The sequence below is a fragment of the Electrophorus electricus genome, chromosome 21, assembly GCF_013358815.1.
Source record: "Electrophorus electricus isolate fEleEle1 chromosome 21, fEleEle1.pri, whole genome shotgun sequence".
Taxonomy (NCBI): Eukaryota; Metazoa; Chordata; class Actinopteri; order Gymnotiformes; family Gymnotidae; genus Electrophorus; species Electrophorus electricus.
Window position 1 is genome coordinate 3,026,211 of NC_049555.1, and position 17,814 is coordinate 3,044,024.

The 17,814-nt window shown below is 43.5% G+C and overlaps 1 protein-coding gene across 1 annotated transcript in view; it reads right to left on the reverse strand.

Annotated features, from left to right (window-relative positions):
- The window catches only part of lrp1ba (low density lipoprotein receptor-related protein 1Ba), a 228,376-nt gene extending 212,740 nt beyond the window's left edge, over positions 1 to 15,636 (reverse strand). The window contains exon 1 of the mRNA XM_035520966.1: positions 15,505 to 15,636. Within this exon, the coding sequence (XP_035376859.1) occupies positions 15,505 to 15,589 (85 nt within the window). The 5' untranslated portion in view covers positions 15,590 to 15,636. The remainder of the gene's footprint in view (positions 1 to 15,504) is intronic.
- Positions 15,637 to 17,814: the final 2,178 nt, after the last annotated feature.

Genomic DNA, 17,814 nt, shown 5'->3' on the forward strand with positions numbered 1-17,814 from the left:
ATCTTAAGACATTAATGCATTTTATGTGTTGTGATGCTGTGATGCTTTGATCACATGGGTTGCTGGTAAAAAAAAAAAAAATCAGTAAAAAAAACCACAAACAATAATAATAATAATGTTTCAACCTTTAAGGACAATTTCTTTTTGCCGTTGTTGTTGGAAAGGCTTTGTCTTTTTCTTCGTGTCCTCGTCTTAATTCAAACTGTCATCACAAACCGTGGCTCATGATAACGACTACTTGTATAAAAAAAGCCTTTGCCAAACACCGCGATTCCGTGCACTTAGCCCGTGCGCCTCGCGCAGGGGTCAGAGGAGAGGGCAGGCTTGGTTGCGCGGCAGCTAATGCGCGCGGGCACTTAACCGGAGGCCGCGAGGCGGAGACACCGCGCTTATATAACGTTCATAATGACGCTCTCGAGTGCTCTCAAATCTTCCTGGTTTTATTAGCCTAATTAAAACAACGAGGACAACGGGGTCGCTCTGTCGCCCCGCTACCAACGCCGCGCGCATTGTTCTTTCCACGCCGCACTCGCACCTGCGCTCCGAGCGAAGCCTCCCCCACCTGCCGTAATGTAAGCCGCGCGCGATACGGACGGTGGGATAAAAAATAAGTCATCCCGGTTTTGCATTAGCGCGCCGGGGGAAAGCTAATAGCGGAGGGTGATTTTATAGAGTAATGACTGGAGACCTGAAGCTCCCCCCGTGAGCGAATCTCAAAGCGCTTAAAAGCCTCTAAAAGCCCTAAATGAGACTGAGCTATGAATTAATCACGTGCAGTAATGTGCCTAACGGGGTTTATGACCGTGGCCGGCAGCGTTAAGCGCGCCCTCTGGACGTCTGCAAGAACGCTCCGCCTCGCCGAGTTCCGCGCGGTGCCACGTGACCGGGGGTGAGGCTCTAAGCGCGCGATCTACCTGCTGCCACCGACACGCGCCTGGGGCAAAAAAATAACCACGTGGACCAACTGCTCATTTCTACTCCGCGTCCCACTTCGATTCAGGCGCGCGCTGAGGAGTGTTCACGGGCGGGCGCAAATGCGCGCTGACGCGAAGTGCGGCTCCCTGAACGGCACTTTACGTTAAACCACGTTACAAGTGGAAAAAAAAAAAAAAACCAAAAAACCCGCGTTTGTCCATTTAGAAGGCGGCGTTATAACTGCGCACGGCGTTTCGCGGAGCTGTTTTCTCGCATTAAACCTACGCCACTTATTCGTCTATGCCGGCAGCCTGACCCCACACTCATTTTACAGAGTTCTGGACAAATTCAGAGTCTGCATAGCTAACAATGGCTGTGTTGTTGGATTTGTGTGTGTGTGTGTGTGTACGCGCAAAAGGTGCCAGTGCGCTCTTATTGTGGTAATGTCCCTGAACCCTGTTTGGATGTCCACTTCCCTCAGCCCTCAGGACAAGGCAATTCCAATAGTGTTTATGGTACTTTGACTGCAACAATTCTCATTCCAGGAGCTGAGTCTCCCTTTCCCTCTCGCTCTCTTTACCTCTCACCCAAGGTATAAAAACATTAACATTTGTCCACCAGGATCACTTTCCCTTCAGGCCCAGGCTAATACACAGCAACATCACAGATGTCATCACAAAGACACGTATGCTGCATGATGCCATGGTGATGAATCGTCTGCTGACAGGGGTACAAAGTGACCCACTTGTGGAGAAATTAGAAATAGGACGAAATGAATATCCGACTTGCATCGCGGTTTAATTTCGCAGCGTGCGTGCAGTAAACAGCCAGAGGCAATGTCAATACAAGTTCACCGAGAAATAGCAAAAACAGAGGCAGAATAGGGGCAACCGATATGCCACACACCTGCTGTACACAGCCTCGCTGTCACGGACTACAAGGGACGACGCCCTAGAGCTAGTGAATGGGAGTTAGGAGTTCAGCACCACGGACAGCGCAGAGTCTGCACATAACTGATGTGAGTCTTGCGGTGGGGAGGCTCAGTACACCCTATCAATAGTGCCTTAAGAGTTTGGGGACAAATCATGTCAAAGACCGATGTCATTTTCCCTGTGCATGGCGAACCATGAACCTGTTATGTACATGAATATGAAGATGCGCTCTGTGCGCTAATCGCCCATGTTTTTGGTGTGAATCTGAAGATGCACTAATACCTGTGTATCAGTTATGAAAATGAAGATGCACTAATCACCCGTGTATCAGGTGTGAATATGAATATGCACTAATCACCCTTGTTTTAGGAGTGAATATGAATATGCACTAATCACCCGTGTTTTGTGTATGAATATGAATATGCACTAATCACCCGTGTTTTAGATATGAATATGAATATGCATATGCACTAATCACCCATGCTTTTGGTATGGATATGAATATGCACTAATCACCTGTGGATATGAATATGAATATGCACTAATCACCCATGTTTTTGGTATGGATATGCATATGCACTAATCACCTATGTTTTTGGTATGAAAATGAACATGTACTAATCACCCGTTTTAGGTATGAATATGAATATGTACAAATCACCTGTGTTTTATGTATGAATATAAATATGCACTAATCACCCGTGTTTTAGATATGAATATGAATATGCACTAATCACCCATGTTTTTGGTATGGATATGAATATGCTCTAATCACCTCTGGATATGAATATGAATATGAACTAATCACCCATGTTTTTGGTATGAAAATGAATATGCACTAATCACCCCTGTTTTAGGTATGAGTATGAATATGCATAAATCACCCGTGTTTTAGCTATGAATATGAATATGCACAAATCACCCGTGTTTTAGGTATGAATATGCGCTCTGTGCACTAATCACCTGTATTTTAGAAGGTGAGCCCCGTTTTTCACTTTAGTGTATAAACTGCAGTGTGGAGCTCTAAATGACACCACCTAGTGCAGCAATCTCTCACAACAGGGTCTGTTAGTCCCTGTGCTGCCAGAACTTGGCCTGAGGTAAAAGGACCTACCAAGTGGGGTATAAGGAGCTGCCATCAGGTGTATAAGAACCTACCTACTGGGGTATAATGACCTACCAAGTGGGGTATAAGGACCTGCCAACAAGCCACAGCCCAGTAGGCTGATACAACCATACAAAGATGACTGCTAACCCTGTGGTAGGAAAAGGGGATGACTGAATAAGCAACACATGCTTAAAATCTAGAACTGCAGCACTGGACCTGCTCTAGAACTGAATCAGAACACTGAAAGGAGAAGTACTGATATCAGCTGCGTCAAGTAAAAGGAAACAACCCACCACACCCAACCATTAATAAACCACTGTGCCAGTATACGACTATACCTCTAAACCATCAAACCACTGAACTAGTATATCACCGTACTGTAAACCTCCAAATCAGTCTAGCAGTACCAGTACAGTATGTGAGACATGTGGATTTGACGCTCAACTTTCAAAGCAAAGGGGCTGGTTTAGGTGTTCTACTGGGTTGTGATATCAGCGTTAAGAGTCATGTCAAACCAAAACCTGAATCATTATACAGATACTCGAAAAATGTTAACAAAACTTTCTCATCAAAACAAGACCTTGAGAGACTTCTCATCAAAGCAAGACCTTGAGAGACTTATCCATGCTTTAGCTTCTCGCAGGGTTGATTCTAGCAGGTAATGGTCTTCCTTACAGGTCTTCCTAAAAGGGCTAAACAGGTCCTGAAAAGACAAGTTCAGCTGAATGCAGCCAGAACCAAAACAATGGATTGACAAAATCCTTAAATTCTCGCATTAGCTTCCAGTGTTACAAAACTGATGTTAAGGTACTATTACTTGACTATAAATCACTAAATGTTTAGGACCAATGTATCTATCTGACATGCTCAAGCAACACAATCTAAGCAGGACCTTTGGATCAGGAGCCCACCAGTTAATCATGCCTAAGGTCAGCACTAAGCTCAGAGAAGCAGTATTTCAACTTCTGTGCAGCTCTTAGATGGTATCAGCTGACACAGAACTGCAAAAGAACTCCAAATATGGACATATTCAAATTAAGACCATCTATTAAGTGAACCTGTCTATTAGGACTGAAAACGTTTAGTTGGGTGTTTTAGTTCTCAGGGACAGTTTCTCACCACACTGCCATCTGCTAGCTGTGATTTGTTCTGAACTTGATAGAGTTTTGAATCTTTAGCTCAATTCCATTTCTCTCTCTTTCTCTCTGTATATGTGTTTGGATAGGCTCCAGTACCGAATTACCCTGAACTGAATTAAGCAGGTTTAGAAGATAAATGAATGAATGAATGAATGAAAATTAACTTTCAGTTGTCTTTTATATTTGTAAAGCACCTTGTTTTGCCTTGTTCACAAAATGTGCTATAAAAATAAAATTGCCTTGCCTTACCAGTATACTTCTGAACCTCTAAACCACTAAATTACTAAACCACTACATTACCAAACCACTATAGAATTATACTACTATACCTCTAAACCACCAAAACCCTGAAGCAGTATGCCATTATACTCTAAACCTCCAAACCACTACACTCCTAAACCTTTATATCAATATACCACTGTGCCTCTACCTCTTCCACCAAACCACTACAGAATTAAATCACAACATCACTATATCACTAAACCACAAACCCAAAGTACTATGCTACTATATCACCATACCCCTACACCACTATACTTCTATAGCTGTAATGAAATCCTTATATATAAGCTTGTGATAGCATATATGATCATTAGAGTAAACACCATCAGAGTAAATACATTGAACCATTCAGTACACTGAAATTCTGTCTGAGTCAATAGCTATAGACCGGAGCCCCATGCCGGCTGAAGCAGCAGTGCTTCAGAAGCCACTGGGAAGAGGTAGAAAGACTCATAATTCCACACAACAGCGTCTGTGCATGCTCCCTCTCCATTGAGTCTCATCTCTAGCCTAATGTGACAAGAGATCGATAATCTTTTTATGACAGGGCTATTTATTACATTAGCCCTGAAGGGGCTGTTGCGCTGATACTGTCTGTCACTTTTGTCTTGGGCCCCTTGACAGATTATTGCTTTTAAAGTAAACAGCAGACATGCAATCCAACTGAGAGATTATAGAAGCCCTGAAGGCGGGTCTCCTTGCGCGCGCGCGTGTGCGTGTGTGTGTGTGCGTGTGTGTGTATGTGTGTGTGTATGCGTGCGTGTGTGTGTGCGTGTGTGTGTGTGCGTGCTGTATGTGTGTGTGTATGCGTGTGTGTGTGTGTGCGTGTGTGTGTGTGCGTGTGCGTGCTGTATGTGTGTGTATGCGTGTGTGTGTGTGTGTGCATGTGTGTGTGTGCGTGTGTGTGTGTGTGTGCGTGCTGTATGTGTGTGTGTATGCGTGCACACATGTGTGACTTCCTCATTACAGATTGTGCTTGTTCTCTGCTTCGTGTTAATTACAGTTTGAAGAATCATCAGTGATTCAACAAAACCGACTATTCTAACGAACCTTACAAACACTGCGCAGGTGCCATTGTTGCCCAGGACACACAGGAAACCTGAAGTCTCATAATCCATGTAGAAAAGATCTCCCGAATTTCACCGTTAAACTGCCTTTCATTTCCCACATCAAGCTTTACGTGGGAGGTTGAAGCATGCGTGATAAAGATATGAACCTCTGAGGAGGAACATAAAAGATCTGATATCAGATCTAATCGAAAGTCTTATCATGCTTTTGAGTCATTATATATTTATATTTATAAGGTAATATGTATACAGTACAACGTATAAATATATACATTTTTATGCAGCTCACATAGAATGTGACACATTATACATTTAAATTAGATCATCATAATTTTACAACTATATTTTATTACACAATTATAATTTATCTATATTTTATAATATTTTTAAAGTATTATAGGACTCACCCTCTGCCTCCTTCTCAACAAACAGACACATATCAAGACTACAAAGACGAAGTTGAACAGGATGTGTTTAATTACCATTATTGTTTCTCCTTTTCACTGAACCCTTGGCTGACTCCATTAGACAGAGCGATAAAATCTGTTATACAGTCAAATTCACTCCACCAGAAAATCAGTTCATATACAGATGATGTTGAACTATATATTACTAATCCTTCCCGTTCACCAGACCATGATCTGATCATCAGACATAGCAAAGTGTCTGACTATTCCATTAACTGGTCAAAAGCGGAGTTTCTGCCTCTAAGTAAATTCGTCTGCTGTGAGATCCAGAGCACACCATCTCAACGTGTGGCTCCGTCAATTAAATACCACCGTATTCATATCAAATAATTTGTATAAACTTAACAATGTTCCATTAATGCAAGAAATAACACATCATTATTTCTACCACTATCCTTAATTGGCTGAATATACACAGTTCAAATGAACATCCTTCCTAAAATCAATGTCCTATTCTCCATGACCCTTGTTAGCCCACCATCAGGCTGGTCCTCCCCTCTTGACAACGTAATCACTAAATTTTATTGGAAGCACCAAAAGCCTTGAATCAAATTAGCCATGCTCCAAAAGCCTAAACATGTTGGAGGACTTGGCGCTCCAAACTGTCACGGAGCATTCCCTTTGCCACTGGTCACCTGGCACAGCTCGCTGCGTGCTGTGGAATTCACGTTGCCTTGTTTGTAACCACGCCCTCCTTGATAGCACACACCTGCACACGGTTTAGTGTTGTGTGTCTGTGTATTTAAACCCGTGTTGGCGTGTGCATCATTTTTGGTCATTGTTCACGTCGTCGTTGTTAATGTTCGCGTAGCTTGTCCTAGTTAGACGTGTATTTGTGTTCACCGTTTGGGTTAGGTGCGAGTGCCGTCGTCGTATGCGTTATATGTTAATAAACGTCTGTCAACTTCGAGGGAGTCTGTGCGTCCTGTTCCCTGCCTTGCGGCACTCGGGCCGTTACATAAACTCTTATTACTACTTCTTATCCCACCAACTGCTTTACATAAGACACTGGAGAAGTGACTCAGACCGACCATTGTTAGACATGGAGGATAGCTTATTTCAAGAATTGGACATCAATAGCATTCCATTCATAGACAAAACTATTAAAAATTTTCAAATGTATAAATGCAACACAATAAGTATTACCTTGAAGGCTTGGTGGAATTCAAACAAAATTCTTAATTATAGCATTTCTTCCTCTGATCAGACTCCTTTATGGAACAATCCCATACTGTTGATAAATAACAAAGCCTTTATATTCTCTACATGAGGGCAGAGAGGTATAACCAGCCTGGCACAGCGATTCTCTGGCGTGTTCATGACCTTTGACCACATCCAAGAAAAATACAACATACCAGATAACTCATTTTCAATATAAACAACTCAAAGATGTTCTAAAGAAAATACTCAATAGCAGAGATTGTGTAACCATACTCCCCTTGCCCCAACATATCGAACTGCACTGCCTTAAACCTCAGAAAATGTTATCACAAATATATAAACTCATATGACCAAACCATCCCACTCCCAGCTAAAAAATGGACACTCAGATATAAAAGAAGCGTGTCATCTTAACTGACAAATGATATGCAACATCGTCTCTATGACCAGCAATTCAAAACTCCAGCTACCACAGTACTAAACACCACACAGAACGTCCAACACATCCTCTAAACTACACCGTGTGGGGTTTAGTCGCAGAACGTCCGTCACAACCTCTAAACTACACCGTGTGGGGTTTAGTCGCAGAACGTCCGTCAGATCCTCTAAACTACACCGTGTGGGGTTTAGTCACAGAACGTCCGTCACATCCTCTAAACTACACCGTGTGGGGTTTAGTCGCAGAACGTCCGTCACATCCTCTAAACTACACCGTGTGGGGTTTAGTCGCAGAACGTCCGTCACATCCTCTAAACTACACCGTGTGGGGTTTAGTCGCAGAACGTCCGTCAGATCCTCTAAACTACACCGTGTGGGGTTTAGTCGCAGAACGTCCGTCACATCCTCTAAACTACACCGTGTGGGGTTTAGTCACAGAACGTCCGTCAGATCCTCTAAACTACACCGTGTGGGGTTTAGTCACAGAACGTCCGTCAGATCCTCTAAACTACACCGTGTGGGGTTTAGTCACAGAACGTCCGTCAGATCCTCTAAACTACACCGTGTGGGGTTTAGTCGCAGAACGTCCGTCACATCCTCTAAACTACACCGTGTGGGGTTTAGTCACAGAACGTCCGTCAGATCCTCTAAACTACACCGTGTGGGGTTTAGTCGCAGAACGTCCGTCACATCCTCTAAACTACACCGTGTGGGGTTTAGTCACAGAACGTCCGTCAGATCCTCTAAACTACACCGTGTGGGGTTTAGTCGCAGAACGTCCGTCAGATCCTCTAAACTACACCGTGTGGGGTTTAGTCACAGAACGTCCGTCAGATCCTCTAAACTACACCGTGTGGGGTTTAGTCGCAGAACGTCCGTCACATCCTCTAAACTACACCGTGTGGGGTTTAGTCGCAGAACGTCCGTCACATCCTCTAAACTACACCGTGTGGGGTTTAGTCACAGAACGTCCGTCAGATCCTCTAAGCTACACCGTGTGCGGTACCCCACCACCTTCATATCTGTATACAAACAATAAACTGTGATATTACTAATGAAAAGGAAAAAATAAAATATGAAGGTGGGCAAGAATAGTAATCATTTACTAAAAAAATAATCATTTCACAACTCATTCTAACTTATTTGAGGTTCATGCTGCCTGAATCCAGATTCATTCTGATTCAGGAAATTTGTTAAATTTGTCAAATTGCACGTTCCACTTTTTAGACGTTTGCTTTGTGTGCGTGTATTACATTCTGACAGTTTTTAAAATTTTCACTGGAAGCTAGAGTCGCCTGTTTTGGTTTGCCAGTAAACTGTGTGTGTGTGTGTATGTGTTCTTTTTACTGGTTAAACTGAACGATTTATGAGTCTGTAGAGACCCAATCAGACTGGAGATCTGACACACATGAATCTGATCAGCCACTGAACTGTGGCACAACAAAGAAACTTTGGTAAAACTGGCGCTGTGTTAATCTAACACAGCAGCGAGAGTCGACAGCAAGTACGCTACGTTAAACATGTGAGTCAACAAACATTTTGCTCCTTTATAACACAACAGTACGGAGGAAAGAGGCATTTAAATGCATCTAATTCACCACAACTATAGGGAGGAATATGGTGCCACAGCACACTGCTTGTCAATATTTTCCTACTGAATTTTAATCAATAATTAAAGTGGTTTTGTGGCATCAGGAGAAGGCAAGCTCTAACCAGGAGCAAAATTGATAACCCCACCTCATATGTGCTCAGGATAGCACACTGGAGCTGTGCTACACCTCTGCCATCTTTACACGGGCAAAACTCAGACTATGCATTTTATGACAAAATGTCTTATTGCCATTATGTCACATACTGTTACATACGTCAGCACTGTTATGACTGCCAACTGCCTTCTAATGTATTAAAAGCACACATGTAAACCTTTATTGTGTCATGGTATTAGGCAAAATGATTTACATTTCCTAATAACGTGTTAATGCTGTGATTCATGAAATATGTATCTAGAACATCTAGGAATGGTCAGCATGCTCACAACATAAGAACTAATTGTCTGATTAGAGTGCTCATTTGCATATTAAGGGAATACTGCAATACCAGTATGGTGAAGGCCAATATGGTGATAATGATTAACAAGTGATGCCTTGTGCAGCTTAGTTAATACTGCTCTATTTCACACGTTACTAGCACAGCACAGCACACAATACGCTTCTGACCCAACAATACTGGATGCCGCTGCATATTATGTGGGTTACCTATATGTACACACATGACCTCTTCTGTGATCACCTCAGCCTACAGTTACAGTGCGAGGGTACACAGTAAAGCTGTTATTTCAACAACACAGAAAAACACCTCTCATCATACACATCTCCATCTGCTGGGGGTATCTGATGCAAGGCTTCAGAGTCACCATGGGCCTGCCTTCCAAAAGAGTACAGTCTGTTAGAGTGAGAAGAGGCTAAATGTGTGAGAGAGAGAGAGAGAGAGAGAGAGAGAGAGAGAGAGAGAGAGAGAGAGAGAGAGAGAGAGAGAGAGAGAGAAAGAGTCATAGAAAGAGCAAGTGGAGGTGGGGGCATATATTTAGGAGGATATCAAGGAGAATGTGTGTGTGAAGGCTCAGTGCAGTCTGCTGCCTAACTCTAAAGTAGCAACAAAATGCAAACAGACTGTCTGGCAAGAGACCACTTTATTCAAAGAATTAACACACACACACACACACACACACACACACACACACACACAAGCGTGCACGCTCCCCTTTTGGTCACTTTGAACCAACTATTTGAGAAATCAAAGTGCACCAGGGGCTCAATGCTTATGGAAAGAAAACTGAGGGTGGAGCTGAGGACTGAGGGCGGAGCTGAGACCTGAGGGCGGAGCTGAGACCTGAGGGCGGAGCTGGGGACTGAGGGCGGAGCTGAGGACTGAGGGCGGAGCTGAGACCTGAGGGCGGAGCTGGGGACTGAGGGTGGAGCTGAGGACTGAGGGCGGAGCTGAGACCTGAGGGCGGAGCTGGGGACTGAGGGCGGAGCTGGGGACTGAGGGTGGAGCTGAGGACTGAGGGTGGAGCTGAGGACTGAGGGCGGAGCTGAGACCTGAGGGCGGAGCTGGGGACTGAGGGCGGAGCTGAGGACTGAGGGTGGAGCTGAGGACTGAGGGCGGAGCTGAGACCTGAGGGCGGAGCTGGGGACTGAGGGTGGAGCTGAGGACTGAGGGCGGAGCTGAGACCTGAGGGCGGAGCTGGGGACTGAGGGCGGAGCTGGGGACTGAGGGCGGAGCTGGGGACTGAGGGCGGAGCTGAACGCTGAGGGCGGAGCTGAACGCAGACAGCTGCTTTGGGGCCTCCTGCATGGTTCTGGCATCCTCTGCAAGGGCTTTAAACTTCACAGCTCTAATTGATTTAAAGACAGACTGCTAATTCGGGACAAGGCCCCATTTCTAACAGACAGCTCTACAGGTCCCTCAGGAACACTTTGTTCTCAGCAGCTCTGAACCGAATGCAATATGTCGCGCTATGTGGAACGGACATGTTTAACAGCCTACGCATTTCTACTAACAGGACATGAGGAGTGTATTATAATAGCAATACCTGAGAATGAGTACATTAGATTTCATATAAATGGATCTCTGGCCTGAGGACTTAACCCTCTGTTCTTGTTCATACTGGCTGGACCATGAGACGAACACTCTGCAAATCCACAGGTCTAAATGTATTCCCAGTCTTGTGGGTTTTAGCTCAGTAAACCAACTTTACAATGTGCATGTAATAAATTTGCAATGAAAAAACATACGTGTCCATTTACTGTGTTTCCACATTCTACTAAATAAAAACAATAACATAATATTGCAAGTTTTATTTCCAAATGCCCACACAAATCAAGGAAAATAAGAACATTTAGAATTTAAATGGAAAGGTTGTACAAAATCAAAAACTAAAATAACTGATTACACAAAAATGTTAAATGGCTGATATATGATTTTTCGTTGAAAGGGCTCAAACATAACCTGAACATTAGGGCAAAATACCAATTATTGCAGGAGTCTACTAAGCAGACAGGAAGCTTTTCCAAGGCTATGTGAGGAGTGTGGTTTTAATATCCCCCTATATCACAGCTCGTCTCTCTGAAGCCCAGTGTTCAAAAGAAACCATCTCTTGATACCGTCACCGTTCCGCTGCGCGACTTTAAAATGCTCCATCACCCGCCATCGGCCTCTTAAAATCGCACCCGCCTGGCCGAAGGAACAATTTCCACATGCACGACGTTGCAGCAGAGCTATCCCAACTCCATATTGTGTTATTAAATACATCAAGACAATGGCATATGCGGTGTTTGGTTTGTAGCGAAAGCGGGTTTCCAAGACACTGTCAGCTCCGACGGAACATATGCGCCGGGGAAGCAAGTTTGGAGCAGCCAGCATGCTCTTGGCAGACGACGAGGTGCCGGGATACTTTGGAAGAGCTGGAGTTTCTTTCAGCCCTTACTATGAGCAATCGGGATTGGGCCAATGGTGGGAGACTCAGAATGGTAATGACGGCTAGCGCTGCATCTGCTGCTCTTCGTCTGAGAGACTGGGCAGCTTTAAAGACACGGAGGCTGTCCTGAGGAGACAGGCAAAGTGTTCACACTTCAGGTTCTTATATCATGCTGGTGTCTCTGTCAATGGAATAAAATTAAGTAAGGTACACACACGTATATCGTGCACTGAAGTCTCAGAACACAGCGTTACATGTTATTTCAGATCATGCTTCTGACTACGTCATAGCTGATACTGTAGCATCCAATATAGTCTAGCATTAGAATATGGTATTTTATATATATATATATATATATATATATATATATATATATATATATATATATATATATATATATATATATATATATATATATATATATGGTATTAGAATATGATATTATGTATTATATATATGGTATTAGAATATGGTATTATATATATGGTATATATGGTATTAGAATAGGTATTAGAATATGGTATTACACATATGGTATTATATATGTGGTATATATGGTATTAGAATATGGTATTACATATATGGTATAATATATGTGGTATATATGGTATTAGAATATAGAATTATATATATGGTATATATGGTATTAGAATATGGTATAATATATATATATAAATGGTATATTAGAATCTGCCCTTCAGATTCTTCAGAAAGACTTAGTTTTGGATTTTGACCTTAAAGGCCCTGCACAGTGTTTCTCCTCCTTACTCAAAATATTTTATTAGCAGGAAGTGTGTGATTATCTTCATACTTCTGCTTCAGTCCGGCATTTATTGGACACTGCAGAGGGCATAAAACAACCTCTACCTCTCTAGATTTTTGTATACTGCCCCCTTAGCTGATGAAGGACCTCTGTCTGCAACATTCTGTTTCTCTGGAAACTCTGTATACTTTATTACAATCAATCAATCAATCAATCAATCAATCAATCAATCTATCTGTTATAGATAGATAGATAGATAGATAGATAGATAGATAGATAGATAGATAGATAGATAGATAGATAGATAGATAGATAGATAGATAGATAGATAGATAGATAGATAGATAGATAGATAGATCCTATGCTAAAATGTAATGATAATACTTTACATAGAAAACAATGATCCATCCTGATTACAAAGTGGCGATCTGATTACTTTAAAAGTCGTGTAGTGCGTCATTGGCTTAACGAGCCTAACGCAAGCGAACGTAAACGTGATCATTGTGTAAGTAATACACGGCTGATGCTGCTTTAAATATGCTCTTAAAACGTTGGCTTCTTCTAATTTAACCAGAGAATTTAATAAGCCTCTATGTAGAAAAGACAGGGGACCCCGGGGTCCACGCACACACAGGAAAATGGTAAAAGGCTAGAGAAAGAAAAAAAAAAGAAAATTCAAAACAGTGATTTTAATGTCGATTTGGGGGGTGGGTGGGGGGGGTAATGGAAGGGAACTGGAATATAAAACATTATTTGACCACACCTTAATCTGGGTGGCCCTTAACTAACATAAAGAGTGGATAGTGTTCAAATGCTCTGTTTGGCTTGCTCTCAATTCATCTTGCATTATTTCGTTGTCGTGGTGCTATGGGCTTCCTTCCACAAAACAGGTATGCATTAGGCAACTATGTGTGAAATTATAATATATATATATATATATATATATATATATATAATATTGTGGTCATCTTAGGACCTGGCACATGTAGTAATCAAAGTTCTGCTCAGTTCTGCCCAGTTCTGCAAACTCACATGTTCTAAACGATCACTGGAATGCATTTTGCACGTTCTCGGTATCTTATCAGGGTGAGCTGAGTCGGATCAAGTAGCCTAGTTACATCTTTCAACAGTCACTTCGTCTTTCAGTCATTATCCTCATCTGCTACTTCAAGTCCCAGATACTCGCGAGAAGTAGCAGGGTTTATGTTCTTGAATAAGTGTTTTCTTTATTTCCTGCAGTTCTTTCAACATCGCCAAAAACAGAACATCTCTCTTCTGTGGATTGTAGATCGCTAGTTGATTCCGAATAAGCCCGTATAACAAGCATAATTATCAAGAAAAAAAAACACCAACACAATCAGTTAAACAAGCAAAACATCCCCATCGCTAAAGCGCTGCAGATTTGCGAGCAGTTTCCTGTGCAGAAAACCCTGCGAGCTGACTCTCTGCATGATGATGTCACTGAAGCAATTGTCGTTGGACCCCCCCCCCCCAAAAAAAAGGTTATGTGAAAATGACAAAGGTGAAAATAACCAGGGTACTGTACATAACTTGACATTAGGGACGATTAAAAGCATGTTCCTGCAAAAAGAAACACGCAAAGCGCTTGCACGTAATGATTACCACGATGAACTCCTTTTACCTTAACCTTCTTAGTAGTCACACATAGAATAACAGCATAACTTGCTGTAAACCAACGTGTTGCACAACTCTGGAGTTTTATACTGTTGGGTAAGTCATTACAGTGTGTTATTAACTAAAACACACCAACAGCGTAAGACTTAAGGAAAATATATTACACCTTGTTAAAGTGATACTCAACAATGCTAAGCAGCAAAAAATCCAAAACAAAACAAACAAACAAACTAAACTGTAAAGGTCTTTATAAAGGAAGTTATCAATTATCGATGAATCTACGGCCTGCACAGCAGTGCAGGCCGAGAATAAATGATGCAGCCACAATTATCGGCTTTAAGTGTAATAACCTGCTGCAATGTACTGTCCGAGTGCAGCTGCATTACTCTGCATGAACGTCTCCGTAAAGCGGGATTAAAGTCTGTCTGTCAGCTATCTGAGGATAATGAACTTCGGCTCCGTAGTTAAATAGATACGAGTCTGCACAGTCTGCACCCCGACGCGCCGTGATTGAGTTTGACATGAGCGTGCGTCTCGACGGCGGCGGCGTGTGCGCGCACGGAATATCTGCTTGCATCCTAAAAAAAACTAACAGCACTTAGAGTCATTTTAGCCTATATAGCTAAATACACCAATATACTGAGTTGGCATTCGTTTTGTCGGCCCTTAAATGTGTTCATTGCGAAGTTTGAGATATGCGTTTCTTGCAGTTTTACTGCATTTTTGTAGGTGTTTGTAGCCTTATTTCTAAGTATCCAACGCTATAAAAGTGTAGCCAATCCGTGCTGTTGCACAGACTACCGGAGCTCCGTGAATCAAAGGCGCGAGGGCGCCTCGTCCGACCGCGACTCGCGCGCGGCATTAGTTTCGACCCTACACGGGACCGAAGATGCAGTGAGCGCAGGCCCGCGCGGAGAAGTGCCGAACCTCAGGCATAAAACCCACGGGGATCGACACGATACTTTGGGTTTTACCTTGAGCCTAAGCCATTATAACAGCTTTGCCTCAACTGATGCAAACACCACAGCAACTTGTAGGCTGCAAACGGGCGACATCATTCATCTGCAACAGGACACATCAGCAACCGCGGGTCCTGCGCGAGCAGGTGCTGCGCTCTTACCTTTGCCAGCCCCTACGGGTGCCACCGTCCACGCCACGTGGAATAATCCCGTTATAGTCAGAAACGCCAGAACGAGCTCGCACATCTTGGCTGAATCTAGTCCGACCGCCGCACTTCTCTCGCGCAGGGTCCCCGCGCCACAGTCCCCCGCCACCGACGCCAAACGAAGTTGGTCTGACGCGCGAGCCAGCCTCGAGCCTCGCGGTGTCGTCCGTCGCTCCGCCCGCGTACCGCAGTGCCACCAGGTGTGCAGGACCGCGCGCGCGGCTTACGAGGGGGGAGGATAACGAGGCAGTGTGTGTGTGTGTGTGGGGGGCAGGTCCGAGGCGCGAGAGAGAGGAGGTGAGGCGATGGGACGGCGGGTGGGTATGACTCCACGGCAACGAAGCCCAACACAGCGACGGGAGCGCGAGCGAGATGTCCTCCGCGCGTGTGTGCGAGCGAGAGAGCGAGTGGCGAATTGGCTTTGTGTGTGTGTGTGTGTGTGTGTGTGAGAGAGAGAGAGACAGAGAGAAAGAGAAAGAGAGAGAGAGAGAGAGAGAGAGAGAGAGAGATTAGTTCCAGGATTCAGCCACTCCGCTGTGTGGATAACATGTAGTTTACTATATATATATATATATTACTCACACGCCACGTTCCTATCCTCCCTCTCCCACTTTACTAAAGTAAACTTTAACAAGGTCATCGGTGTTGGAGAAGCGTCTGTACTGTGTAGTCACCCAAAACCCGTCGTTTCCATCGGTAGTTTCAAGATCGAACAGTTAATAAAGCAACGCAAGACTTAACACATAACAAAACCCTTAACAAGCGCACTGAACTACTGCGCATCCCTTCTTAAATGGCAGCTGGGGAGACGATAGGAGAGGAAATAAACGAATGTCTCGGCTTTTATCGAGGGTGTAGCGCACTTTGCCGTGAAACCAGATGCGTCCCGAATACCCGAACACCCGAACACCAGCCGAAGGACGCAATCCGACAACACGGGGAGGATTTACGGGACGTTTATACACCGTAGGGATGTTGAGGACCACAACACGCGTATTGGTGCGCTAAAAACGTGTCGTTTATCTCTGCTGATTAACCGCATCTCTGTTGCGGCTTAGTTAGAATAAAATGACATCGGTTTTTGCGTCCCTGTGTTGATGCACCCAAGGCATGACTAAGAGTTTGATTGCGCGCCACCGAAACTCCGAAGCTCCTTCAAAAATAAATATTTTTCAAACGGTCATACGAAAGAAGCATCGCGTATGGTAGAAATATTATAGTCCAAACACGGTAGGCCTAAATGGTCTCTCAGATCTGTTTAGTGTAGCTACGACGCTTTATGTCTTTGGTTTTCGGTGGCGCGGCCACATGTGTTGGTTAGGCTATTTTTTACTCTGAATCGCTCTCACTGTGTATACCGGGCACTCACTATAACACTCAATCTGAATACCCAGAGATGTCTTAAAAATACCGATCACGGTTTTATTCACCGACCGCTAGACTCTCAGACACCTGTTCCCATTAGGGCCGTTTTGACCTCCTAACCTTCAAAAGTGATGGCAACCTCCAGCGCTCTTAGATGATGAAACTGTATTAGAATGAAGGAGGCTTCCAGCCACAATGCGCTTTGCTTTCTAGCGTTAAAGGTCTAATCAGGACGTTAATGTCACTAAATTAGATGTAATGTATATATGCTACTTTATTCATCAGATAACTGGGAGTCCCAATTAACTAGCAAGGGAACAATGGCCAGTTTTAAAGTCATGCGGAACAAACAGACGAAAGATGACATCGGTTCATCTTGGTGCATTTATCCGATGCACGGCGGCTTCAATAGCCCCTGAAGTGCCGCTGTCCTATTTAAAGTCGAAACTTCTCCATGGTCGGGTTTTTCCTCAAAGAAGCATAAAAGACAAACCCATTGCCGATGTAAAATTATCTTAATTGAGCTGACTACAGACCTTTTTTTTTTTTTTTTTGCCAAGTTATTGTAGTACAAATTTTTCCATCACAAAGAGAGAGAGAGAGAGAGAGAGAGAGAGAGAGAGAGAGAGAGAGAGAGAGAGAGAGAGAGAGAGAGAGAGAGAGCAGAATGTAGACCAAGAAGCACAGCCATGTTTGGTGTGCTTTAGTAAGGAAATATACGGAAAAGATGGTATGAAGGATTTTTAAGGGTGAGAGAGAGAGAGAGAGAGAGAGAGAGAGAGAGAGAGAGAGAGAGAGAGAGAGAGAAAGAGAGAGAGAGAGGATTTGCCAATGGCTCTCTACTGCCATCTACAGGACCACAACTGACATGCATTGATCTTAAAACTACTATATACAATA